Source organism: Neofelis nebulosa, assembly GCF_028018385.1.
Source record: "Neofelis nebulosa isolate mNeoNeb1 chromosome Y unlocalized genomic scaffold, mNeoNeb1.pri SUPER_Y_unloc_2, whole genome shotgun sequence".
NCBI lineage: Eukaryota > Metazoa > Chordata > Mammalia > Carnivora > Felidae > Neofelis > Neofelis nebulosa.
In genome coordinates, this window is record NW_026691918.1 from 286,170 (window position 1) to 313,042 (window position 26,873).

A 26,873-nucleotide genomic window follows, 5' to 3' on the forward strand; every position below is an offset into this window, starting at 1 on the left:
ATGACGGCAAGGATGGAGAAAGCAGAGCAGCAATTCAGTGATATAGACCGTAAGACTATGGAAAATAATGGAGCAGCAAAAGAGGTAGGAAACAAAAGCAAAAGATCACGATACAAGACTTAGGTGACTCAACCACTTGTTAAAGAGGAAGGACATTCACATCCTAGAAGTTCAAGAGGAGGAATAGAGAAAACAAGGGGCAGAAGGTTTATGTGAGCAAATTGTAGCAGACAACCTTCCTAATCCGGGGAAGGACACAGACATCAAAGTCAAGGAGCACAGAGAACTCCCATTAGATTCAATGCAAAATAACCAACTCCAAGGCATATCATAGTCAAATTCACAAAACACACAGACAAGGAAAGAATTATGGAAACAGCCATGACAAAAACAGTTCTTCACCTACACGAGGAAGCAGGCCAGGCTTACAGCATATCTGTCCACAGGAACTTGGCCAGCTATAAAGGAGAGGCAGGATACATTCACCGTGCTGAATCAGAAAAATCACGCAACCAAGAATGCTTTATCCAGAACTGCTGTCACTCAGAATGGAAGGAGGGATAGAGTATTCCGGACAAGCCAAAACTAAAGGAATCTGTGGCCACTAAACGGGCCCTGCAAGGAGTCTCTAGGAGGACTCTGTGAGTGTAGAAAGAAACAAAACGGAACAGAACAGAATGTAAAAGAAAACAAACAAACAAACAAACAAACAAACCACAAAACAGATCAAAAGCAACCAAAACCTAGAAAGGGCAAGAGAATTTCACCAAAAAGACCACCTCCACAATGGCACTAAATTCATGTCTAAAGGTAATGGACCCAATGCTCCAATCAAAAGGTAAAGGTAACCACTCTAAAGGCAAATGGACCCAATGCTCCAATCAAAAGACCCAGGGCATCAGAACGGATTTCAAAACAAGGTCCATCCAAATGCTGCCTACACAACTCTCATTTTAGACTAAAGACACTTGAAGATTGACAATGAGGGGATAGAGAACCACCTATCGTGCTACTGGACATCAACAGAATGCTGGAGTGGCCACACCTGTATCAGACAAACTAAGCAGACCAAATAATTAAGGGGTCTATCCATCAAGAAGACCCAGCAATCGTAAATAGTTACGTCTCCAAGTGGGACCACTCAAACATGTAAGCCAATTAAGAACAAACAAAGAAAATCACGGATACTAATACCATGACTGTAGGGGACTTAAATACCCCACTACAACAATGGACAGATCATCTAAACACAAAATCAGCAAGGATACAATGGCTTTGAATGACAGGCTGGACCAGATGGACTCAGCAGATATATTCAGAACATTTCATCCTAAAGCAGAAGAATACACATTCTTCTTGAGTGCACCTGGAACATTCTCCAGAATAGATCACATACTGGGTCTCAAGTCAGCCCTCAACATGTGCAAAAAAGATTGAGCTCATACCATCCATACTTTCAGACCACAAGGCTATGAAACTTGTAATCAACCACAAGAAACAAGTTGGACAGCCCTCAGAAAGATGGAGGTTAAAGAATATCCTACTAAAGAATAAATGGGTTAACCAAGAAATTTACGAAACGATAAAGAAATACAGGGAAGCCAATGAAAATGAAAACACGGCAGTCCAAAGCCTTTGGGAGGCAGCAAAGGCAGACCTAAGAGGTTTGCAAATCAGCCGTATCTCGAGAAGCAAGAAAGTCCCCAAACACACAATCAAAACTTGGCCCCGAAGGCGCTGGAAAAAAGAACGGTGAATAAAGCCCAAAACCAGAAGAAGAAGGCAAATGATACAGAGTAGAGCAGAAATCAATGATATCGACTGATCAACGGACCAGTAGAACAGATCAACGAAACTAGGAGCTGGTTCTCTCAAAGAACTAACAAAACTAATAAACCCTAGACAAAAATAAAAAATAAAAAGGAAAGGACTCAAAAAATAAAATCAGGAATAAAATAAGAGAGATGACCATCAGTACTTCACAAATACAAACAATGATAAGAGAATATTATGAGCAGTGATATGCCAACAAATTGGGCAATCTGGAAAAACGGACAGACTCCTAGAAACATGTAAACTACCAAAACTGAAACCGAAGATATAGACAATTTGGACAGACCCATAACCAGTAAGGAAACTGAATCGTAGTCAAAACTCTCACAACAAAAACATTCCAGGGCCGGATGGCTTCCCAGAGGAATTCTACCAAACAGTTAAAGAAGAGTTAATACCTCTTCTTTCAAAGCTGTTCCAAAAAGTAGGAACGGAAGGAAAACTTCCAAATTCATTCCATGAGGCCAGCATTACCCTGAAAAATGCTGTTTCGAAGGCGCAGATGCACCCAAATGTTTATAGCAGCAGCACTCTCAACAACTGCCTATCTAGGGAAAGAGCCCAGGGAGGGAGGGAAGAAAGGAAGGGAGGGAGGGAGGGAGGGAGGGAGGGAGGGAGGGAGAGAGGGAGGGAGGGAGAGAGGGAGGGGAGAGAGAGAGAAAAGAAAAAAATGAAAGAAGAACAGAAAAAAAAAGAAGAGAAAAGAGAAGAAAAGCAAAGCCAAGCCAAGCAAAGCAAAGAGAAGAAAAGAAAGAGAAAACCGAGGCAAGTATTTGGAAAAATCTTAAAACCTATATCCCAAATGTCTCTTGGGGGGAAAAAAATGGATCCCGATTTACATGTCAGACCTAAACCTGTACATGTCTTAGAAGAAAACTTGGGGAGGGGCGCCTGGGAGGCGCAGTCGGTTAAGCGTCCGACTTCAGCCAGGTCACGATCTCGCGGTCCGTGAGTTCGAGCCCCGCGTCAGGCTCTGGGCTGATGGCTCGGAGCCTGGAGCCTGTTTCCGATTCTGTGTCTCCCTCTCTCTCTGCCCCTCCCCCGTTCATGCTCTGTCTCTCTCTGTCCCAAAAATAAATTAAAAACGTTCAAAAAAAATTAAAAAAAAAAAAAAAAGAAGAAGAAAACTTGGGGAAATGCTTCATGCCATTGTATTTGACAGGGATTCTTGGACTGACGCCAAAAGCACAGAAAGGGAAAAAAAATAGCTTGACTTCATGAAAATTGAATATGTTGTGCATCAGAGAATACCATTAAGGGAGTGAAAAGGCAAGTGACAGAACAGAAGAAAGTATGGTGAAATTACGTATCATAAGATATTAACACCCACAACTTATAGGCAGTTCCTAAAGCACAAGAACAAAATAACAACCCAATTTAAAGATGGGCAAAAGACCTGAATAGACATGTCTCCAGAGCTGACCAACACATCGCCAATAAGCACATTAAGAGATGCACACTATCACTAATCCTTACAGAAAGCAAACAAAACCACCGAGTAAGACACCATCTCACAACCATTACGATGGCTCTTATTAAACAAACAGAAAACAACAAATATTGGCAAGGCTGTGGCCTAATGGGATCTATTCTGGAGAAAGTTCCTTGAGCTCTTGAAAGAAGGTGTGTTCTGTTGCTTTGGGATGCAATGTTCTGTATATAGCTTTTAAGTCTGCTTGTTTTATTGTGCTGTTTAAGGTCAATATTCCCTTACTGATTTTCTGTCTGGATGATTGGTCCATCGATGTAAATAGGGTATGAAAGCCCCTACTGTCATTGTATACTTATCTATTTCTCCCTTTAGGTCTGTTAATGTTTGTGTTCTCTATGTGGGCGCTCCTATGTTGGGTGCATAGATACATAAACATGTTAGGTCCTCTGCTGGACTGACGGATTTTTCATTATGATATGCCCTTCTTTGTTCTTACACAGTTTTTATTTGTCAGGTTATTTTGTCTGATGTGACCATAGGTACCCCAGCTTTGTTTTGGTTTTCATAAGCATGGGATGTCTTTTCCCATACCTTCACTTGTGGTCTGTGTGCATCCTTCCATCTTAAGTCATTCTCTCACAGGCCGCATATAGATGACTGTTGTTTTCCAAGTCCATTCAATCACTATGTTTTTTTGATTAAACAATTTAGTCCTTTTACACTTGGAGTAGTTATGGATAGGTCTGTACTCGCTGCCGGCTGTTTTGTACTTACTCTGTTTCTTTTCCTCTTGTCCAGCTCTCTGGGGTTTGATGAGTTTCTTAAGTGGTATGCTTACATTCCTTTCTCAACGTCTTTTGGTTATCTACCACAGATTTTTGTCTTGTGATTACCAAGAGGCTCCCGCATAACATCGTGTGTGTGTGTGTGTGTGTGTGTGTGTGTGTGTGTGTGTGTGTGTGTGTCTATTTTGTGTTGTAACAACTTAAGTTAGGATGCATTCTAAAGCTCTACATTTTAATTCTTTGCTCATGTTTCGGGATGTTATGGCACATTCAAAAAAACACCTTCTATCGTGTGTGTTCTCTCCGTGATTATTGTAGTAGTTATGGCTAGTTTTACCACTTTTCCCTTTTAACTTTCAAACGAGGTTTAAAGTGATGAAGCCCCTGCCTTTATAGCCTTTCACCGTGAGCAGTATGATTTATACTTCCACGTTGTGTTGCTGATTGGTGTCCTTTCTTTTCAGTTTGAAGGACTTCCTTTTACAGTTTTAGATTTCACATCTCCAGGATATCCTTTACCTCTCCTTCACTTCTGAATAACAGCGTTAGCCTGGTGGGTATTCTTAGTTAGTCACAAGTGTTTTGTTTGTTTCCTTTCAGAACTTTGAGTATATCATGTCACTGACTCTGGCCTGCAGAGTTTCTGCTGAAATACCTGCTGATAGGCTAACAGGGTTCCCTTGTATGTAAATTGGGTTGGTTTGGTTTTGGTTTTGGTTTTGTTCCCTTGCTGCTTTACAAGAATCTTTGTCTTCAACTTTTAACGTTTTAAGTACAGTGTGTCTCAGTGTGGATGTCTTTGGGTTCATAATATTTGCAACTGTGCTTCCTGAATCTCAAGGTCTGTGCTTCCTGGATCTCAAGGTCTGTTTCCTTCCCCGGGTTAGGGGGGTTTTCAGCTATTTTTTTAAGTAAATTTTCTTCCTCTTTCTCACTTGGTTCTCCACTTGATGTTGTCCCGTAAGTCCCTTTAGCTATCTTCACTTTTTTCCCATTTTCTCTTTGCTCTCTGATGGTGAGCTCCACTGCTTTTGCCAAAAAGTTTACCGACCCTTTCTTCTACCTCACTTGGTCTGCTGTTGAAACTCTCTGGTGTATTTTTCAGTTCAGTTAATTGCATTCCACTGCTCGACCACTTCTCTTTGGCTTTTTTCTTTTTTCTTTTCTTTTGTGTTTTCGATCTCTTTGTTAAAGCGCTCACTGTTCTCATCCATTCTTCTCTCAGGTTTGGTGAGCACCTTCATGACCACCACTTGGGACACTTAACAGAGAAATTACCTATTCTGTTTCATTAAGGCTTTGTTTGTTTGTTTGTTTGTTTTCCCGAGGTTGTATCTTGGTGTTTCTGCTGGAACACACTCCACTCTTTCTTCATTTTTCCAGACTCCCTGTGTCTGTTTCTATGCAACAGTTGAGGCAGTCACCCCTCCCAGTTTTGAGGGGATGCCTTGAGTAAGAGGAACCGCGGAGTTCAGCAATGCCCTAGGTCTTGGTTGTCTCTCAAACCTTCAGGATTGTCAATGGCCTATTTTGCCCTTCATAAACACACATGTTCAGTGTGCCAAGACCTGTTGGGGTCCCAATGTAGGCGGATCTCAGTGAGCATTGAGATCTGTACTAATTGGAGTACAGCCCCAGGTAACACATTTTAAAATACGCAAATATATGCAGTTCTGTAGGACCAGAAGCAGAAGCTTCCATCTGGCTGTTTCCCAGAGCAGATGTGTAGCTCTTGCCTTTCCTGACGTGGCAATCCCCAACAACTCTGATTGCTGCCATCTTTGCATCTGGACCGTGTGTAGGCCATTCAGAGACGCTCTAGGCCATTCCTGCTTCTCCACAATTTTCAGAAGGTGCCAGGTTGCTAAGTGGGGTATACTTGTGCCACTTGGAGCGGTAGTAAGTACAATTGTTCCAGCTCTATACTTAGAGTCAGTAATTCAGAAAAGAGTAACGTGTATGCTACAGAGCGGATGCTTTCAAACAGATGTGAATGGACAAAAGTCATCACTGGTAATTCACACAGACACTTCACAACCCACGAGAATTTCCGCATTTACCTTGGAACCAACAATTCTAAAACATTCCTGCCACGATTCTTCAAAATGTCCTATCCCATTCTTCACTTTTTTTTAACTTTTTTTTTTTTTTTTAACATGTATGTATTATTGAGAAACAGACAGAGACAGAGACAGAGCACGAGCCTGGGAGGGACAGAGAGAGGGGGAGACATAGAACCCGAGGCAGACTCCAGGCTCTGAGCTGTCAGCACAGAGCCCGACGCGGGGCTCGAACCCACGAACCGTGAGATCATGACCTGAGCCGAAGTCAGAGGCCCAACCGACTGAGCCACCCAGGTGCACCGCCGCCCCTCCCCCCACCCCCTGCATTCTTCACTTTTAAACTGATGGCAGAGTTTCCTTGTTGAGAATGTTTCCATATACCCAAGGTGAATGCTACTTGAAATAACATGGGCCACAGACCAGAACAAACTCTTTATACAAGTCAGTTTCTTTGGAAGATGCAATAAAAATAGAAAATTAAAAAAATAAATAAAAATAAAAATACAGTGCCTGGCATATAGTGGATGCTAAGGAAATATTTTCCCGAGAAATAGTACTGTTTTACTACACTACTTCACAACACTCAACTTCAGTCAAATGGTTAAACACTTTTGAATCTAACCGTGTTTCAGGTCTACACTTTCTTAATCTACATATAGAAAATCATATCCTCCCAACTGTCAGGCATCTAAACGTATGATGGAAATGCTGACCTAGGAATGCCAGAGCTGCCTGAGTTTTAGGAAAGCTATTCCACATCCCAGAGACTACTAAAATGCTGTATATCTAAGCATACCATAAAATGAGGCCATACAATCAACCTAAGTCTCAAGGAATTAGATTCTTACCCTCAATTTTGTAATGAAAAACAACTTTACATTTAAAACCATTCAAAATCACATCTCATAAGCTTATCAGGCACACGCACCTTTCATTATATTTTATACGGGCTTTGCACCCTTAATACTCACAAGATCAGCATATGTCTTACAGAGAGCTGCCAGCTTCTCCTCTGGAGTTGAAAGAGTGTTTAAGGCTTGCATCAATAGTAACACTTCTTTTCCTGATGGTCCAAAAGGAATGGAGAAAAAAAAAGTACCAGAAGGATAAAATTAATCCAATCTGTCAATTCTACATAAAAATTATGTTCAGCTATCCAGATTATGATTTAAGGGGACATTAGATACAGGCTCACCAGTAAATCAGTGAAACTATTTTCAAATTCTTAATTAGAAGGGGTCAGCCTCCTCCCTGCCCCACATCGCTTCACTTAATAACTAACACTGCTAGTGGTCAGCTATTTGGCACTGACACTGTAAGAACACCACTGAATGAAAGTGTAAATACTCTAACTTAGGGGCGCCTGGGTGGCGCAGTCGGTTAAGCGTCCGACTTCAGCCAGGTCACGATCTCGCGGTCCGTGAGTTCGAGCCCCGCGTCAGGCTCTGGGCTGATGGCTCGGAGCCTGGAGCCTGTTTCCAATTCTGTGTCTCCCTCTCTCTCTGCCCCTCCCCCGTTCATGCTCTGTCTCTCTCTGTCCCAAAAATAAATAAAAAAACGTTGAAAAAAAAAATTTTTTAAAAAAAATAAATACTCTAACTTAGCCACTGGTTCCAGATTAAGACATTTTACAAAGGGTAGGAATGTCTTCAAAAGCTTTCTGCTAGCCAAGTACAAGTATTCAAGGAAGTTTAAGACTACCTAAAGCGCACATAATCCACAGGGACACACACTTTTTCCAGTGACCAATGTGACTTATGACTGTTTCCTGGTGATTTACCAAGGATACTCTGGGTGCTAATCAAGATTAGGGCCAAGAAAAAGAAGTGGAAAAAAAAAAATAGCTCTTTCCTTGGGGAGTTTTACAAGGATACTTTAATAACTGTGCCAGGGATGGGGCGACTGGGTGGCTCAGTCGGTTGAGCGTCTGCCTTCGGCTCAGGTCATGATCTCGCGGTCCGTGAGTTCGAGCCCCGCGTCGGGCTCTGTGCTGACAGCTCAGAGCCTGGAGCCTGCTTGGGATTCTGTGTCTCCCTCTCTCTCTGCCCCTCCCCTGCTCATGCTCTGTCTCTCTCTCTCTCTCTCTCTGTCAAAAATAAATAAACATAAAAAAAAAAAAATTTTTTTAACAGAGAAGAATGTGCCAGGGAGAAGCGGTAGCTGAGGTAAGTGGGGGCAAGCAAAGGGTGCTTCAAACTAAGTGATACGCTTCCTTCTGTACCCTGCGGGTAGGTACCTTTTTATTTTCTGAATTGTTCCCTCTTGTATGTAGGACGTTTCATTTTAAAAATCTGAAGACAACTTTAATAGTTGTCTTAAATTTAATAACTTAAATTAAGTTAGATAACCTTAATATTTTACAAACAACTATGCATGGGAAAGAGGAGGAGGAACAGGCTGACTTCAAAAAATACTCTGCTATGATAGCACACACAATTTCCGTAGTGAAACCATTTCTCAGTCTGTTCAAGGACAAATACAGAGGGAATACAATTACCGAATGTGTAAGAAGTAACAGTCCATGTCAACTCTAATTTTATGAAGGTTTTAAACTGTAACCATTTAAAACTATTTAACAATTTTAACCTGAAGCTATAATTTACACACATTGGTGGAGTGATGGGTTCTGAAGACACCTGTCTTGTTGGCGAGGAATTTTAAATCCTTCTCATATTCCTGTAATGTTAAAGTCCTACAGGGTGCTCAAAAGCGGATTTTTAACAATTCCAAGTTATAGGCAGGTACAGAACTCATGCAAATCAAACCACGTAAACGTTACATACAGTAGGAATTTTAAAAATTGAGAAGCAACCCGTAAGGCCAAGTAGGCGTTTTAGATTTTATTCCTCAAATGTAACATACCACATTCTAAGCCCTAACCTGTCAAACTAACAGAGCAGGAGGGAGAAAGCACACCCTGAAAAGCATTCTTGTGAGCCTGCCTTCTACGCCACAGAAAACATACACCGTTTCCAAATTTTAGTGAATAGTCTTTTAAATAAACTGAGCACATACAGAGTTCTCGCAGTAATTATTGGTCAGATTTCCACTCCACTCCACTCCACTCCACTCCACTCCATTCATTTAAAGGGTTAAATACAGGGCAAAACAACAGCACTGCTGCCCAAAGGCCACAAACTTTTTCCCCCAAAAAACAATTCTTGATTATTTGCAGAGAAATAATGTGATTCCTATGACCAGGCTTCCTACCTCGTCATATTCTCATCCTGATTATAACTGCCAACCTGTTCCAAGAACACAGAGGTGTGTTTGCACCTAACCACATCTTAAGACAGACTTAAAACAGACTATGTTCTGTCATTACCTGTGCTGCAGAAAGGCTAGGTAAAATGAGTAGCATGTGAAAATGTCCAAGCACTGAGCAGAAATTATTACCTAAGGTTTTTCCTTTGTTCCTGTTGCACTGTGAATCTTGCTGATCATCAGAAGGATCTCTTCCACCATCTGGCCCAGGAGGCTCCATTCTTGACTCTTGCTTGCAGTACACTGGGTTCACCAAATTCCTGTTCTTTCTTACACAGTTACTGTCTTCATCCTCTTGCAAGGAATGCCTGCTACTTGCGCGAGCAAAATTTGAGTCTTGGTGCTGAAGAGTATCGTTCGATTGAGAGTCACACAACCTATCTGCTTTCACCCCTAGCCTGCAAATTCTAGATTCATCCATTGTGCCACTCACAAACTAGAAAGAATGAAGAGGGGGAAAAAGAAATTTTAAAAAGGGCCATGGAAGGGGCTAAATCAACTGTAATGAAGGAAGGGGAACTATGCAGTGCATAAGAATACAGTTTTCCATCCTACATTGCTCATGTCTAAACACACTGTGTACTTTTCGTATGTGGTACAATCAGTGGGCCCATCATCATTTCACAGTTTTTTTCCCCCCTCCTTTCACAGTTGTTTACAAAATAGCAATGCCATTTAGAATCAAAGGAGGCAAAGAGTTGGGAAGGACTACCATAATGGTAGAATAGAAAACCCCGAGGCTCTGTCCCTCCAGCAAGTAACATGCTGGCAGAATCCACCAGAATCAACTTCTGCAGAACTCTGGGACCTTCTCAAAACTTACAACACAAACACAAAATAAAACTTATAACCCAAACGGAAGGCTGAGCGAATGAAAAAGCAGCTGTCTTGCAGCAGGAGAGAGCACTGTGGGATTTTAAACTTCCCACCAACCATTCCCTATACCCTACGTCAACAGTGACCATGGAGGCGGCAGCCCACACTCTTAGTGCCAGAGGGAACAACGCAGACATTATTTTCAAAGGATCGTGGTCCCAGTCAACCTTTCTGGCAGGTCTCTGAGAACCGTGTACGTAAGTTTGCCTCTGTTTTACTCTGGGGAGAGCTGTCCCAAGACTGAGGTAGCTTCCCAGGATGCTCTGGATACAAACATCCCAGCCACAAGTATTAACTTCAGCGGCTGGGTGTATGGAACAACAATCAGGAAAAAGGAAGTGAGAGAGAGAGACAAGCTAGAGGAGAGAGAAACTGGGAAATGAGATGATGATATAGGCTTTTTAAAAGTTCTGGCATCCGTCTGGCCTTCATGTAGAAGTGAAAGCTAACGTGTGAAAGCAAAGTTATCAACAGCCTGGCTACGCCGTTCAAAAGCAAGTGGAAACATGTCTTGTGTACTGATGGGGGGCCACCCTCTCCCTCTTCATGTCCTCTGATTTCTTCCTGTGTACCCTGACTTTAGCCACCTTAAGGAGGAGGATGGCTAGGGTCGGGAGTAAGGATTCCCCATCCCCCAATGGAAGCCAAAGGCCATACGCCTGCATCCCAGCATGCTGGTGTACCGTGGACAACAGAGGGACTCAAACTTTTATGTCTCTGTTTGGAAACAGCTACTGAAGTCACTGCCCCCATCTGAGTCTGTTCCATTGATTGCAATTGGGGCACACTTCACAGATCAAGGAAGTGAGACAATCAGCCATGGGCTTATTCAATGTACTGATACTGCGCTGCCCTAATCTGAATGTATGCTTCAGATTACTCTACAAATACATGTATACATCGGATATAAAGTGTAATATGCTGCCAGCGGGGATTCTGTCATTTGGGGAACCCACAAGTAAGTGCTTTTGGCGTCCACAAATCCTAATGACTCCTTTATGTTACAAGTCTCTGTGATAAGGCAAGCAATGGGCAAGCCTACCTCACATACCCGGTGTATCCTTTTGAAAAGCACCAATTATCTTGTCCCTGGGCTCCTGCAAACACTGAAGACTTATTCCAAGATGCTCTCCTGACTCTCTGGCCTGATATTCTCCTTTCGGGGTGGGTGAACTCAGTTTTTAAGACTAACAATGTAGGAAAAGCCCAACAGGTTTCATGTAACAAACTGAAATGGCCGACTCGAGGACTTAGTCAGCCAAGTCCCACCTCTACTTTACACAAAGAAGTGTTTGTTGTCATTCTGGAGGTCTGTTGCCTGAAGCAAAGCCACTGGCCCAGTGGGATTCAGAGGGGCTCTCCAAATTCCTGTTTCCTCTCCAAATCTCCAGTGTACCCGGTGACCTGGTTACAATGAAACCGAATGGCCGCAGCTGGCTGTGCTCGCTGTTTTGCCTCAGCACAAATTATGAAGAACCAAGAATGGACATGGCTGCTGCGTTAGGTGGAGTGAATTCAAGGTAACTCCTACTGCTCTGCTGCTCTGGCCTATACCTTATCTCTCCCCGGTAAGACTTGTTACGGCTCACTACTTGGTCTTCAACTTAGAAAAAAAAGACAGACTGGTAGATTAAGGACCTCTTCTTTAGCACCACGGAATGGGGAAATCAATCAAACCCACTAAATGAATCATCTGGGTTATTCACGTAGATGCCCATGGTGAGAGTGAAAGCAAGCTGTGGATCAAGCCTGCACCACCCAGACTGCCGCCTTTGCTACAGGCGGAATTACGCTCACTGACTGCACGGATCATGGCAACATGTACACCACCATCGTAGACTGGGCACCAAGTAAAACATTCTGTTTCTGATGTAGACGTTACCATTGTATGCTAGGCTTGTGACACAGGCTGAGAGTTGACCCAGTTGTCTCCAGATTGGGAAGGCCACAGCACACAGGGCACTGAGTGTACCTCCTGCTGGAAGTCTGAGTACCGCTGACCTTTGAACTATTGCCAGGGCTACTGGTCTCGGGTACCCCACGGCTACCTCCTTTTCAGGTTGTGGGGTTGCCACTCCACTCTGATCAGCTGACTCTCACCACAGCAACGAAGCCCTTGCCCTAATCGATCCTGTGATCACCTCCTACAGATGACCTGTGATCTGACAGTGGCACACCCCTTATCAAAGACCCACTAAGAATGCAGCGACGGTCCGGGTACGCCTTGTACCACCCATGTTCCCCCATCATCCATAGGCACGTAGTATTACTGGGAGTTAGGACTGCCCCTCAAAAGCCATCTCAACAAGATTCCCAACAGGTGCCAGGGTAGCGCAGTCAGTTAAGCCTCCAACTCCTGGTCTCAGCGCAGGTCTTCTTCATCTCAGGGTCATGAGTGCAAGCCCCACAATGGGCTCCATGCTGGGTTCCTAATATTACCTCCCCACCTTGTCCTTATCTACACACCTTGGAAATGCGAGTTGGGCCAGTGAATGCAGCTGCCCCCAGAAAGGGATCATCCCCTCTGTCTCCTCCCGGGTAATCATCATCGGGGCCAATGCGGCAGAAGAAATTCAAAGAATCCTGACCATAGCATTCTTAGGCTGATGCTTGCCTCATTCCCCCGACAGTAAAACCGAGTCACCCAGGGGGAACACTCTCCAGGTACCAAATGGGGCCTAGAGGATTCAAACGTTGCATCAGCTACCTGGAGTCTCTTGTGGGACTGACGTGGTCCTCGATCACAAGGATGATGGCGTACACTGTTGAGTACAATGCCCAAGGGATATCCCTAGGGTGATAGTCCACACCGGTCAAAGAGGAGAGAATGCATCTCTGTGCCGTTTATACAACTTACCTCAGCCCTGAAGTACCTAACCTTTCTGGACAAAAGGACTGCCACAAGTAGGGGATGACTGGACAAAAGGTAAAGATGTATCTCCTGGAAATACCGGAGATATTTTTGCGGCAGTTACCAAAATGTACGCATTGAGGCAGGAACGGGTTAGGCGAAGGGGTGCTGGGGGTGGGGGGAAGGAAGAGCTCCTTGGACTGGACACACTGCTGAATGTGCCTTCCAGCCAGACAGCTCATGACAATTTGACTGCAATTTAAATGGATGTAGCTAGCAGGGGATGTCCCCGAACCTGCATCTCCCAAATAAAATACATGTGTACCTCACTGAGTGTCTGCCCTGCCTTCCTTCCTCTTAGGCATCACCAGCTCATTCCAGGGGCAGAAAAATGCCATCCTCCCGATGTCATGGACTGGCCTCGGGCAGGCCATTCAAAAAGGGGATATAATTCAATTACTTACCTGCAAACTCTAAGACTCACCGGCTCTCTAGGGAGTTATGCTGTCAAGCACTCTGAACTTGTGCCACTTGGGGACACTGATTGAAGTCCTCCCTGGGAAGCTCCAAAATCATAAACAACACTTTCTTTCCAAAGGTACCATGTGTACCTCGTCTTTCACGGAAGTTGTGCACTAATTTGTGTCCCTCAAGCGTCGTCTATCTTAGCGGTGGTCATAATGGATCACCAAGTGTTTAAGTCATAACAGATCATCAAGTGCTGAAGTGTTTATATATATATATATTTTTCAACGTTTTTTATTTACTTTTGGGACAGAGAGAGACAGAGCATGAACGGGGGAGGGGCAGAGAGAGAGGGAGACACAGAATCGGAAACAGGCTCCAGGCTCCGAGCCATCAGCCCAGAGCCTGACGCGGGGCTCGAACCCACGGACCGCGAGATCGTGACCCGGCTGAAGTCGGACGCTTAACCGACTGCGCCACCCAGGCGCCCCAGTGCTGAAGTGTTTAAATACCACTAGTACTCATGTAGCCCTCAGACAACTGTGAAGTGCTCTCCAAAATGACGCTAGCTTTGGTTCCTTGCAGGAACCCACCCGAGAACAACTAACTCCACACGTAGGTGGGTTTATGCCCACAGCGCAGGTAGTTTTATCCCCACAATGGAAGTCATTCACGAACCAAAGGCAGTCTGAAATCTGTCCACAAATTTAGTTGAAATGATCAACAAATGGCTTCAAGGGAGTCTCACCTCCCTGGCCAGAGTTATTAATGATGACAAAATTGCCCTAGACCTCTTTCTTGCGGACCACTTGTGAGTGTATCTTGCCATGCCTCAGGCCAGTGGAAAGGTCAACACCGGGCCCCATCCGGCTTTCTGATGGTCTATGAGACTTCCTCAGCCAGTTACAGCAGGGCAGGGTTGAAGTTAATCCTGCCACTTGGGCTCTTCCTCATGCTTGGAGTCCTGTTGATAGTATCCTATGAGATAGACTGGAAAAATCTGGTCCTGGGCTATGCTGGTCAGAGTGAACAAGTGTGGCCAATGGGCACCCAACAGAAGATTCACCAGAACCTACGACAGTGTTTCTGCCTCTCTTGTGGGCAGAGACACGACACACCTCCTGTCTTTGTTTCAGACTATCTTTTCAAGGATGCCCTGGGGAAAAAAATAAGAATGGCATCTACTTCTAAAGCAACGGGCAGATTTGCTTACTGCCTACGTTTCCAGTTGCTGCTGTAACAAAGGGCCACAAACTCAGTGGCTCATTTATTATCTTATATCCCTTCTTGAGGCTCTGTGGGAGAATCCATTCCCTTGTCTTTTCTGGGGGCTACCTGTGTTCTTTGGCTCGTGGCCCTTTTTTGCATGTTCAAAGCCAGTAATAGCAAGTTAAGCCTCATGCATAATGCTTCCCCCCCCCCCCGCCCCCCACCACCTCGCCACCGACTCCTCTCCCCGTCTCCCCGTCTTTCCTTTGCAAGGATCCTTGCAGTTTCACTGGGCCCATCCGAAGACTCCCTCAATATCCTAACCTATGCCGCCGCATCTTTGCCAAGTCCCTTTGGACAATGAGGTCATTCATGAGTCCTGCTGAAGACATGGGCGTCCTTGAGCAGGCACTGTTCCTCCCACCACACTGCCCATTATTAACGAGTCAGATCCCCTAAACCTAGCATTACTCTTCTGAAATGCAAACATCATCTGCTTCTCTTTACACCACCAGGCTCAGGAGACAGGTGCGTGCATGCGGGCCCTCAGGTAAATGCAATTGTAAAAAACTCTTCTTCTGTCTCGAGGTTTCTCCCCGTATTCATAAAATACTGCCAAGTTATCCGTTTGCAAGTAAAGTAAAATCTCTGGCCCTCCACAGTTTCTAGTTACCATGATTTTTCAGATTTGGGTATCTGCCCGATATTTTCTAGAAAATGAATGAAATAAGCCCGTCAGGATAAACAACAGAATTTGTCGCAATGGGAAAACTTCAAACTTTCAAATGCAAATCAGAATTTTGGATAATTTCAGTCAGTCACCATGACTCCAGCAGCTTCCCAGTACATAATGGCTTTTCTGCTGAGAGTGACAATGATATCAGCAAGTATGATTGCCTAATATTGGACAACAACATTTGGAAGAAGAATGTACGTCAGTGAATTCAGTATTTTCCACATGACAAGGCATTACAAGATGACTGAAAGGTATAGGATCCATCTGAACCATGAAATACAGCACTGGGTTTTCACAGGACCCATTAAAACTTTTTGGTAGCACTGTAGACTCCAAACTGGAGTCCTTGGTGCTTTTTAAGGAGTTTTAAAAATAAAATTAAGTAATATTTAGATAACTTCTTAGGCCGAAGAAATTAAGAACTGCCGCCCTCAGGTGTAAATAAGGACACACACAAGACGATGGCAGGAATAAAAACATAATCTAAGAAGAATTTGTACCTTACAAATGATCTGGCAAATCCAATTTTAGGGAAAATGCCCTGGCACTACGTGGGACCACAGGACCAACCACTTCCTTCTTGGTCAACTATAACTTATAAGTAAGTTATATTTATTTTTTAAGTGACTGGCATTACCAAGCCAGGATAATCCAAATAGGAGGTGAGGAAAAATGAATCCTAAGCATTTCCCCTTGCTCTTCACTGCTCTGATTAAACCATCTGGAACAGTGATATAATCCCTCATTTAATACTCAGAAATCCTTTCCAGGCAGGTATAATGAACAGTCTCGGTGATGAGCAACTTTAAGAAGTCTGTCCGTGTACAAGAACCAAAGATATGGACAAATAAAAATGCATTATCATTATGACCTATCACATTCTGAAGAGTAAGTTCTTCTGAAAGTGGTAATTGAGCTCTGGTAGGCAATAATACATGGACAAAATAACTTAGTAGGAGTTACTACAAATACTTCCTGCTGGCAGGCAAAGCATCTGGGAGAAGAAATATAAGTGCTAAATATAGGGATGAAGAAATCTAATTTTCTGCAGCACTGAAGAAGCCAAAATTGACCAAAATAGTCTGGCAAACGGTCTGTTATGAAAAGGGTCTTATAGAGTTTCTAGTTTTATAATCTCCATGCTAGTAGTATACATACTAGTAGATTCCTTATAGACGAATTCTAAAATGACAGTATATATTAGACTAAGTACTTTGCCTTTTAAAACAATCACAGAGGGTTATATATTTCAGATTTCATACCTGTGGCGGTTTTGTCTCTAAAACTACGATGAGCTAAAAACCACTTCTAGCTCTAACTATATATAATTCAATGACTATTTGTACTCTGAGAGATACAGGTACAAATCTATATTGATATTGGCAGCCAAATAATCAGGAATCCAAAGATTTTAACGTCCACTGAAATATGCTTGGACCTGACCTATTTTGCAGAGTGGCAGGGGTTGAGTCACACAACTAGCATCTTTAAAGCCAGAGAGTCCTAAAATATAAGATGGTCCTCTACTTTTGTGGGTTAGCTAAGTGCATCATCTGTGTCCCAATTTTCTGAAGCCACCTTTCTCCAGCTCCATGTGGACCAATCATCATGCCATTTTGAAACATCAATGCTTTTTTTATTTGTCCTACTTTCCCAGACCACTTTAGCATTTGTTAACACACAACTGTGGACTTTCTTCAACAGAACTTACAGTGAATGGGTCTCTCTACTTCACACTTCAAACAATGGTCAACCTGTAATTTACCTAAGTTACACTTTGAGGTGCTTTTTCCGAGAATTCCAGTGCACCCATACCTCCAAATCTGTATCTAACGTCCAGGTGGGGCTCAAATGAGTGAAACCACAGGTATGAAGCCTAGACGGTTCACAATCCACCTGGTCTCTAGATCTCACGAGATTTCTGACACTTCCTAATCACATCCCACCCTTAATTAAATTTACTTTCATTTAGTAAAACTATTACTCATTTACTTGCCACCAATATTTGCTCACACTCAGCAAGAAGGCTTTGCCCTTTATACCCTTAACAACTGAGGACTGTGCTAATAAGAGACAGCATGAGACATATGGGACAGATAATGGTCTTAGAGCCAAAAGAGCCCAATATTTTAACATATCTCTTACCACATCCTGTGCAGCCATGGTGAGAGCTAAACACTCGTTACCTCATCTGTAAACTGGATGGACAGTACCTACCTTATAGAGTTGTGAGAAAATTTGCTATGATCAATATAAACTGCTGGCCCACTGCGGAACTACTGTAATAATTTGTGAATGAGGGATTCTGTAAGATGCATGCTATGTTAGCTTCTTATTACTGTTGTTAACAAGTTACTATCAACCTAATGCATTAAAAATTCACATTTATCATCTTACAGTTATGAAGAACAGAAGCTCTCAGGCCTCCTTCTCGAGGCTCTCAAGGAGATTGTTTTCACACCTTTTCCAAGTTCTAGAGACCACTCCTTTCTCCACCTTCAAAGTCGGCAGCAGATTCTTCAGATCTCTCTCTGATACCTGCCCACACCTCCTTCTCTGAGTCTCACACTCCTGTTTTCCTATTATAAGGATGCTTGTGTTTACACTGAGCCCACCTACCCAAACAATCCAGAACAATCTCCCCATCTCAGCACACTACTTAATCATAAGTGGGGAGTTCCTTCTGCAGGATAATATACCCACGGGTTTCAGAAATTTTTTTCTCTTACCACATGTTAACACAACAACATTTCTTAAAGAAGAAATGATGTTCTATGGCATAAATTCTAGAAGCTCTTATTCCCCACCACACCAGTCTACCTTACAGAAGTAGAAAAAATGTCATCATAACAAGTAAATATTGCTTACAGCAGGTTAAGCGGTGGAAAGTGGGAAGACGGGAGGGGCATTCTGGAAACAGAATTAAAATCAATTCCCAAGACCATAAACATTAACAAAAGTATTGTGGTAGCACAGGGAGACCACATTGGTTATCTGGTAAATCTTTTCCATCAAAGAGCAGAATTTACACAGTCGTAACTACCAACATAAATTCAACTAGGACATGGATAAAACCACAAAACTATAACCTCTGGGTCTGAATGGATACTAAAGGTCACCTACTATCTGTATCTACTCTCTTTAATGCTGCTGAATACTAACATTAAATTGGTATATGCTTTAGATGTTTTAAATACAGTCACACCCGTTTGATTATCTGAAAGGTACTTATAATCATATTGGGACCATGGGGAAAAGGAGAGGTAAGAAGAAAAAGGAGGAAAAGGAATTTACTTGGGACATTACTTTAAACTCTACTTTACATAAACAACACGCGTCCCTGAAGCAAGGTCTGTCATTTGCCCTGTCAATTATACAATTATGTATCAATTCTAGATAGTCTACAGATAACTCTAGACAATCACAACTGTATGCTAACTATACATAATTCATTAGGAGCTATTTCACCTAACCAAGTTAAAAAAAAAAAAAAATTAACTAAGTGTGTTATCTGGATACCACCACCTTACAAAATTAAGCTTATGCAAGAGGGAGGGACATGACTGAAAATAATGAGGCAGGTTTTCCATAAAACCATTCCTACACTAAGGCAATGATTAAGATCCCCAAAACTGTCCAAATTCACTTTTTTTTTTTTTTTAGAAGTCTGGAATATAATCAACACACCCACCAGGGGAGGGATAAATGAAGAAAGCAGCTACTGCATATCTGTAAGAGGACAGAGTGACTTTATAATTACCTGCCTAACATACACTAACCACAGCTTGAAAGCGGCTAGCATTCCTGGTGTGGTCTGCCGGTGGCAGAGTGGCTAATAGAAACCTTGTTCTTAAGAGCACTGATGATGGGTTTTGACCCATACAGTGGCTCCAAAGGAGCCTTTATTTTGCTACTCTCTAAACGAACTCCCTTGGGCTGGTATAGCCTCCGAGTGCCAAAGTTGTAGTAACAGCCACAGCCACCATTCTGGGCTAAGAATAACAGGTAAGGCAAACAACCTAAAAATGAGAAGGTTGGAGAAGAAAGATAGATGGAACAGAGCTTTGAAAAGCCTCCAGGTATACCAGGGAATCCAGAAGACCAGACATATGTAAGAGCAGGATATGCTCAGAAAAGACCTTAAAGATCCTAAGGTTTTACATCTTGCTATGTTCAAGGAGGAAGTACGCGCTAAGGCAAGTTTTAAATGGCCTAGCCAAGCGTTAACGGAGTTCCCTAAAAGAAACCCACTTGTAAAGACTGAGTTTGGTTTTTGTTTTTGTCACTCCCAGCTTTCAAGGAAGTATCTTTCATATCATTATCTAAAACAGATGACTTCCAGGACCATACAAAGTATATATTATTTTTGCAAAACAGCTCTCCATAAAGAAACCATAAAGAGTTAACTGAACAAACAACTATAATCTATCACAAGCAGCAAGAACCCTAGCTAGTGGGGGAAAGATTCTGGTATCCACAGTTCAGTACTCACAACTGCACATTTCTTACTCACTGCCTTCTCTTGACCAAAGTTTAGTCAGCCTTCTTTCCATCCCACAGACCCCTAATTTCAGGCTTACCCATGAGTAAGCACTAAAATACAGATTCTTCCCCCTATTAAGAAGTCACCCCAAGTAAGAGCTGATTCACACAGCCCACCATGCCATATGCTCACTTTCTTTGCTTGCTCATTTCCCCTGAAAAAGTTTTTACTAATCTTGCTTACCCACCCAATAAAAGAAAACCCACTCTCTGACTGAGATACTTTCAGATTTCTACAATCAGAATGTTCTCCATATTGCACCGGTCTCTTTAAATAAGGTGTCTTCTTACCAAATCAGAATTTGATTTTGTTTGATAGTAACATTCGCCACATTTAGTTGCCAACAAAAAATTATAATGTGTGCAAAGAAACACGGAACTATGGGCAAATCACAGGAATAAAACAAAGTAAGAGAAAATGTCCCTTAGGAAACCTTGGTGTTGAACTAATTACATGCATGTTTTGAATTACCTGCTGGTGTAAATATGTTACTGAGAAAGTTTTAAAAGTAATAAAATGTGTGGGGTGCTTGGGTGGCTCAGTCAGTCGAGCGGCCAGCTTCAGCTCAGGTCATGAACTCAGGTCATGGGTTCAAGCCCCGCGTCAGGTTCTGGGCTGACTCCTCGGTGTCTGGTGCCTGCTTCAGATTCTGAGTCTCCTTCTCTCTGCCTCTGCCCTGCTCATGGTCTGTCTGTCTCTGTCTCTGTCTCTGTCTCTCTCTCTCTCTCTCTCTCTCTCAAAACTAAACATAAAAAAATAAAATAAAATTTATATGGACAAAGTGCTAAATCGGGAGAACAATGTATGTACAAAATAACAGCATCAGTAAATAAAAGTCAAAAAAAGAACCACAAACAGAAATTCCAGACCCAAAAAGTACAGTAACTGAAATGAAAAACTCATGAAAAAGAGATTCAACAGCAGAGTTTTTAGCAGGCAGTAAAATCAGTACACTGGAAGTCAGGTCAACTGAAATGGTACAGTGTGAGAAACCGTATGAAAAAGTGTGAGAAAGAAGAATGAAAAGAATCAACATGCTTAAGAGACCTGTAGGCATACCAGCACACACATGATGGGAGTTAAAGAGGAAGTGAATACAGAAGAGCAGAAAAAAATATTTGAAGAAAATAACAGCCACTAAGAGACAATAGGAAGTGGAAAAATTTCTCGTATCTGATAAAAACTATTAATCTACACATACAAGGAGCTCAACAAACTTAAGATACGATAAATTCAAAGTCTATCCTTCAAAACAAAAGAGGGCATTAAACATCTCCAGACAAACAAAAGCTGGGGGGATGGTGACAAATGGTAAGTGGAGTAATTGTGTTTGCCGATCATTTCATAATGTATTAGTATGTTGAATCAGTATGCTGTATGCCTGAAAATAATATAATATTGTACATCAACCACACTTCAATAAAAGTAAATAAGATAATAAATTCAAAGCAAAAGAGAAGGAGAGAATACTTTATTACCAGACCCACACTACAAAAAATGAAAATGAAGATCAGATTTGAGACATCTGAAAATGAGACAGAAATGAAAGGATATTACACATCAAGTCAAAGCCATACAAAACAATAAACTACTAAAGGTACCTACATAAGATAAACACAAAAGCCAGTATTACTGTATTTCTGTTCTTAACTTCTTTTTTTCCCTAGGTGATTAAAAGACAAACTACAAACAAAAATAAAAATGTTCCATCTATAAAGATGTAATCTAAGACAATACAACAAAGAAGATGGCAAAACTGTATATGAACAGACTTTCAGTATACTACTGAAACAAACTTGGTAGTAAGTCAAATTCATTTGTTATAAACTGAAGGGGCCAATTGTAATACCCAGAAAACAACTATAAAACTAACCAATATACACAAAAAGAAATGAGGGAAAAAAATTCTACACTACAAAAAAACACAAACACAGAAGAAGGCAGTAACAGAAGGAAAAAAGACTCATACCAAACAAAACACAGCAGAAATAAATAAATAATAAAAAGCATAATTAATTAATTAATTAATTAATTAGCAGAAGTAAATTCATCCCGGTTAGTAATTACGTTCAATGTAAATGGAGTAAACTCTCTAATTAAGGGGCCAAGTACGACACATGGATTTTAAAAATGAAGAGTCCAACTAACCGTTTTCTACAATAGACTCAGATAGAAGGACACAAACAGTATGAAAATGAAAGCATGGGGAAGGGATACTTCATAAAAACAGTAACTAACGGAAAGGTAGAGGGGCAATGCTAAAATGAGAATCGGCCTTCAGGCAAAAATTGTTACAAAAGACAAAAGCATCATATTTTGACAAAAATGTCAATCCACAAAAATTAACAATTACAACTTTACATACATCTAACAGAACCCCCAAATATATAAGCACTAATAAACACAACAAGGGAAAAACAGGTAATTCTGTAATAACAGAACCCAATCAAAGCCATCGTCTTAACAGAGGAACAAGGGAGTCACTTGTGTTTTAACTGCCCCAATATTTAAAAAATAACCGAATAATTACACATTATTTCTGCTTCCTGAAAATATAAGGGAAAAAAGAGGAAAAGAGGTTTACCTTGAGAAGTATTTTTTTTCCCAAGTCAATGAGAAAATTTAAAAACTAAAGAATGTACCTAAAAGTGACTTAAAAATTAAAGAATGTACCTAAAAGTGACTCCTGCAGATAGCAGATATTCACCCAACTTGAAATGAAAAGAAAGAAAAGAAAAGAAAAGAAAAGAAAAGAAAAGAAAAGAAAAGAAAAGAAAGAAAAGGAAAGGAAAGGAAAGGAAAGGAAAGGAAAGGAAAGGAAAGGAAAGGAAAGGAAAGGAAAGGAAAGGAAAGGAAAGAAAAGAAAAAAAAGAAAAGAAAAGAAAAAGAAAAGAAAGAAAAGAAATTCAAAATGAATACCTTATCCTGTTAACGTTTCAATCCCAGTTAAATGAGAAAGCAAAACTAGAAAAATGCCCAGAAAAGCATAAGCAGAGAACTGTACAGTTGGTAGACAAAAATGAATCAGCTGAGACGCTATCATTTTCAGACTATTCATGTCCAACTATTAACACAAAGGGTCATTACCTTAACCTTTCTAATCTGGTCATTTAAAACACTAACTGAATAAACCCGTGTTCCTAATCCAACCACTTTCTATCCTCATCCGAAGGAGCATAAAGCAGAACTTATGTTACAATTTTAATCAGAGTTCTCCCTGGGGGAAGGATCTCTAAAATCACTGCCACACAAAGTGACAATTTTGAATTTCTAGGTCGAATCTGCGACTTCGCTTTCAGCGCTGCACATACTGGATCTTTCCTGCACATCTTTCTTGTGTGGAGAGTGAGAAGTTGGGGGGGGGGGGGGGCCAGGGGGGGGCGGGTGGACCCTGAGAAGTTAGTAACCCATTGTACTGATACCTGAAAATACCTAACATTGGAAACAGACCCCAAAAAGCTAGTTCTTGACACTTTGCTCAATTATAAACTTGACCTTCTGAAATTCATTAAACATGTTAGAAAAATATTATTTCGTGATTTCATACAGGAGTGAATGTTTTAATATGTTCAAGTGAAGGCGAAAGAAACGGGATTTCCAAAGCCCTCGTCTGCAATTCTCGGCAACAGGGCTGCGAAAACAGCATACCGTTAAGGAGCGCATCCGCATGCATTTGCGTGACCGTTCCCCGATTCTACAAACCGATCGCAGAACTAGTGGATTCTCCCATTCTTAAGGAGGTCTCCACTTTCTTGTATCCAGGGAGTGAAAACTCCTTGCCGTAAGTAAAATAACGGAAATTTTCTAGAATGTGTCCCAGCAAAGGCCAGGCAGGGGTAAGCCACTCAAAGCACAGAAAAAAAGAGAGAAAGGAAGAAAAACGTAAGTTAGAAAGACAAGTTGTTACACGACGATCCCGCCCAATTGTGTCGGACTGAAGTCCTCTGGCATCACCTCGGCATCGCTGCCCCCGCGTGTCGCCAAACGGGTGATGCCAAGAGCCAAGGTTCAGGAACCACGCGCCCATACCAGCTACTTCACAGCAACGGACCAGCCTGTGTGGTGGCGGAAAGGAAAGGCAGAGCAGGAAAAGGAGACGCAGCGTAGCCAGCGCCTCCGCGCCATTACCGAACTACGCAATAGCTCGCTAGTTCTGCCAGGGCGCATCCACAGCAACTCTGTGCACCCACCGAAGTCCCAGGGCTAGCTATTGACCTCAGTCCCGTCTCCCGACTGTGGTGCCCAGCGCGGGGAGCACTGGGAGCAAGATCACCAGGCTCCAAGGCCCCCGCAGCGACATTCGCACGTGGCTGTCACACCTGGCTCACCCGCACCTGGCCTTCAGATAGGGCTGCGTCCCCTGCCCTTCCTTCTCAGCCAAGCGCCCCCAAGCCCTAGCGGTCTTCCCCACCCCATTTAGTCCTACACACAGGTAAAAACACACACTCGCTCCCACAGTCATCGCCCGGGAGGAAACAAAGCCAAATGTTCGTCTCGTGGCAAAGGTTACCAAACAAGCGTTAACAGCCAACACGTAAAAAACAGTATTCTTCCTCACCTTTTACCTTGTAGTCGGTGGCAAGCCAGGCATTTCCCCCAGTGACCTAACTGAGGATGGTGGGTGCCTCTTTCAGCACTACCAGTTTCACCTGAGTCGCGAAGGATTGACGCAAGCAGCCAAAATGTGCCATTTAACCAGCAGCACGGAAGCTTTCAAAACGTAGCTTTTAGGTTCTGTACCTCGGCAACCAGTCGCGCACGAGAGGTATTTCACGTGACCGGAGGAGGTTGTCCTTAGAGGGGAGGAAGTCGGGCAGGATGGGGAATGTTAAAGGCTACGCTGTCGCTCTTTGGGGCCAAAGTTTCAGTAAAGGCCGTGAGGCGTTGCCAAGTCCGGGGTAGAGACTCCGGATCGAACTGGAACTGGCACTCCGAGCAAGCTGCGTCGCTGTAGCTCCCGAGCCCACAGCGTAATTCGGGGCTCTGAAAAAGTGAGCGTGCCCACTGGGCTGCGCCGGCAGCCTTCTGGGATTTGTAGTTTTCCGAGGAAAAGGTCCTGCTTATGGAAGGTATTCGAAGAACTTAAGAGGTATTCCAGTGTTTGGGAATGTAATAATAGATCAGCGTTGAGTGAAAGCAGCCATACACTTGTGTTTTAGTTGGAGTTTAACCTAAGGTGTCCTCACACTTCTCAAAAAGTGGAAGACTATTGGCTTTCATGATTTGTCTGGTCTCCAACACTTGCCCAGAGCCCGCCCTGCCAGCAGAACTTTGACTGTCATTTACCAGTTACAGCTTATTGGGAGATAGGGCTCTTGTCTTGTTGAGGGATTGCTGACCAACCCGGGCTTCCAGAACAAAGCTCCGCAAATAGTCGGCCTTTAGTATTTCCTGAATAAATTCTACTGTGTCCATCATCTGTTTCACTGATGACATTTACAATAAACTTGGTTTGCTGAATAGCTTTTCTTTGTTGTTGTTAATATGAAATGTTGCTCCGAGGGTTCCTGATACATTTGATACATGTTTCCATCTCATACAATTAGAGCTCCAAGAATTAAGACTTTTTTAAAAAGGTATAATTCACTACATCAAATTCTCCCATTTTTAAGTATGCAATTGGTAATTTTTATCATATCCATAAAGGTGTGTGATCATTACTATATAAATCCAAAATATTTTTGTCACCTTCACACGCACACGCGCGCGCGCACACACACACACACACACACACACACACACACACACACACACACCATGCTCACTAACAACCACCTCACATTTTCCCTTCACCCTAGCAATTGATTTCTTTTGACTTCAAGATTGTAGTATCCATGAGTTCTTCATTCTTTCTAGGGCTCATTATATTCCTTGGATTTACCACATGTTCTCTATCCATTCATCTGAGGATGAATATTTGTATTGTTTTCAATTTTTGTCAATTGTGAATAGGGCTGCCATGGACATTTCTGTACAAATATTTGTGTGACCATCTGTTTTCAGTTCTTTTGGGTGTATACTTAAGAATGAAATTGCTGGATTATATAGTAGTTATATGTTTAACTTATTAAGGAAGTGACAAAAGTGTTTTCCACAGCAGTTGCACAATTTTATGTTCCCACTAGGCGACATATTTATCCACATTCTCACCAACATCTTCCTAGTATTCATTCGTTTGATTATAGACATCCAGTGGTACCCTGTTATACTTTTGACTTGTGCTTCCACATGTTTAATGATATTTATCATCTTTTCCTGTGCTTATTGGCTGGCCTTCTGGAGGAAGGGTCTCTTAAGATCTTTTGCCATTTTAAAAATGGGTTGTCTTTTATCGTGGAGATATGAGACTTATGCACACATTCCGGATATAAGCCCATATCAGATAGGGTTTACAAATATTTTCCTCCATTCTGTGAGTTACCTTTGCACTTTCTTCATGATTTCTTTTGCTCCACTGTTGAGTTATTTCTAGTGAATGTATTCTAAGTCCTGAAGGGTAAATGGGGAATTGCTGAAACGTCAGCAGTGTTCTGGTCTCAAGGCTCTTGGATGCGATAGCATTATCAGAATAGAGCCCCATGATCCCCCAAAGGATAGTTAGGTACAAAATTGGTTGTAACTTCCTGGCACTCATTGGAGATGCACGTACTCCCTGCATGTTTTTCACATAAACATCAGACGATCCTTTGTTTTCTCGTCCTATACTTTGGTACTCTTTAATACTCGTATCTGATAAAATAAGAAATAAAAGCTATGTGCAGTTAGCCGCAGCTACTGTTTTCACTGGCTGAGGCAGCCCTGCATGTTCACTCAGTC

At 42.3% G+C, this 26,873-nt stretch overlaps 1 protein-coding gene across 9 annotated transcripts in view; it reads right to left on the minus strand.

The window, feature by feature from the left end:
• Positions 1-25,006, minus strand: part of LOC131503588 (gamma-taxilin-like) — a 63,463-nt gene extending 38,457 nt beyond the window's left edge. For 2 of the 9 annotated variants that reach the window (XM_058715048.1, XM_058715049.1), the window contains exons 1-3: positions 24,616-24,826; positions 9,510-9,813; positions 7,085-7,176 (exon numbers count right to left, since the gene is read on the minus strand). In XM_058715048.1, coding sequence (XP_058571031.1) covers positions 7,085-7,176; positions 9,510-9,798 — 381 coding nt within the window. In that variant the 5' untranslated portion in view covers positions 9,799-9,813; positions 24,616-24,826. Of the gene's footprint in view, positions 1-7,084; positions 7,177-9,509; positions 9,814-20,528; positions 20,789-24,011; positions 24,091-24,615 lie in introns of those variants that run through there. The other 7 variants (XM_058715044.1, XM_058715051.1, XM_058715043.1 and 4 more) reach the window with 7 other exon arrangements.
• Positions 25,007-26,873: the final 1,867 nt, after the last annotated feature.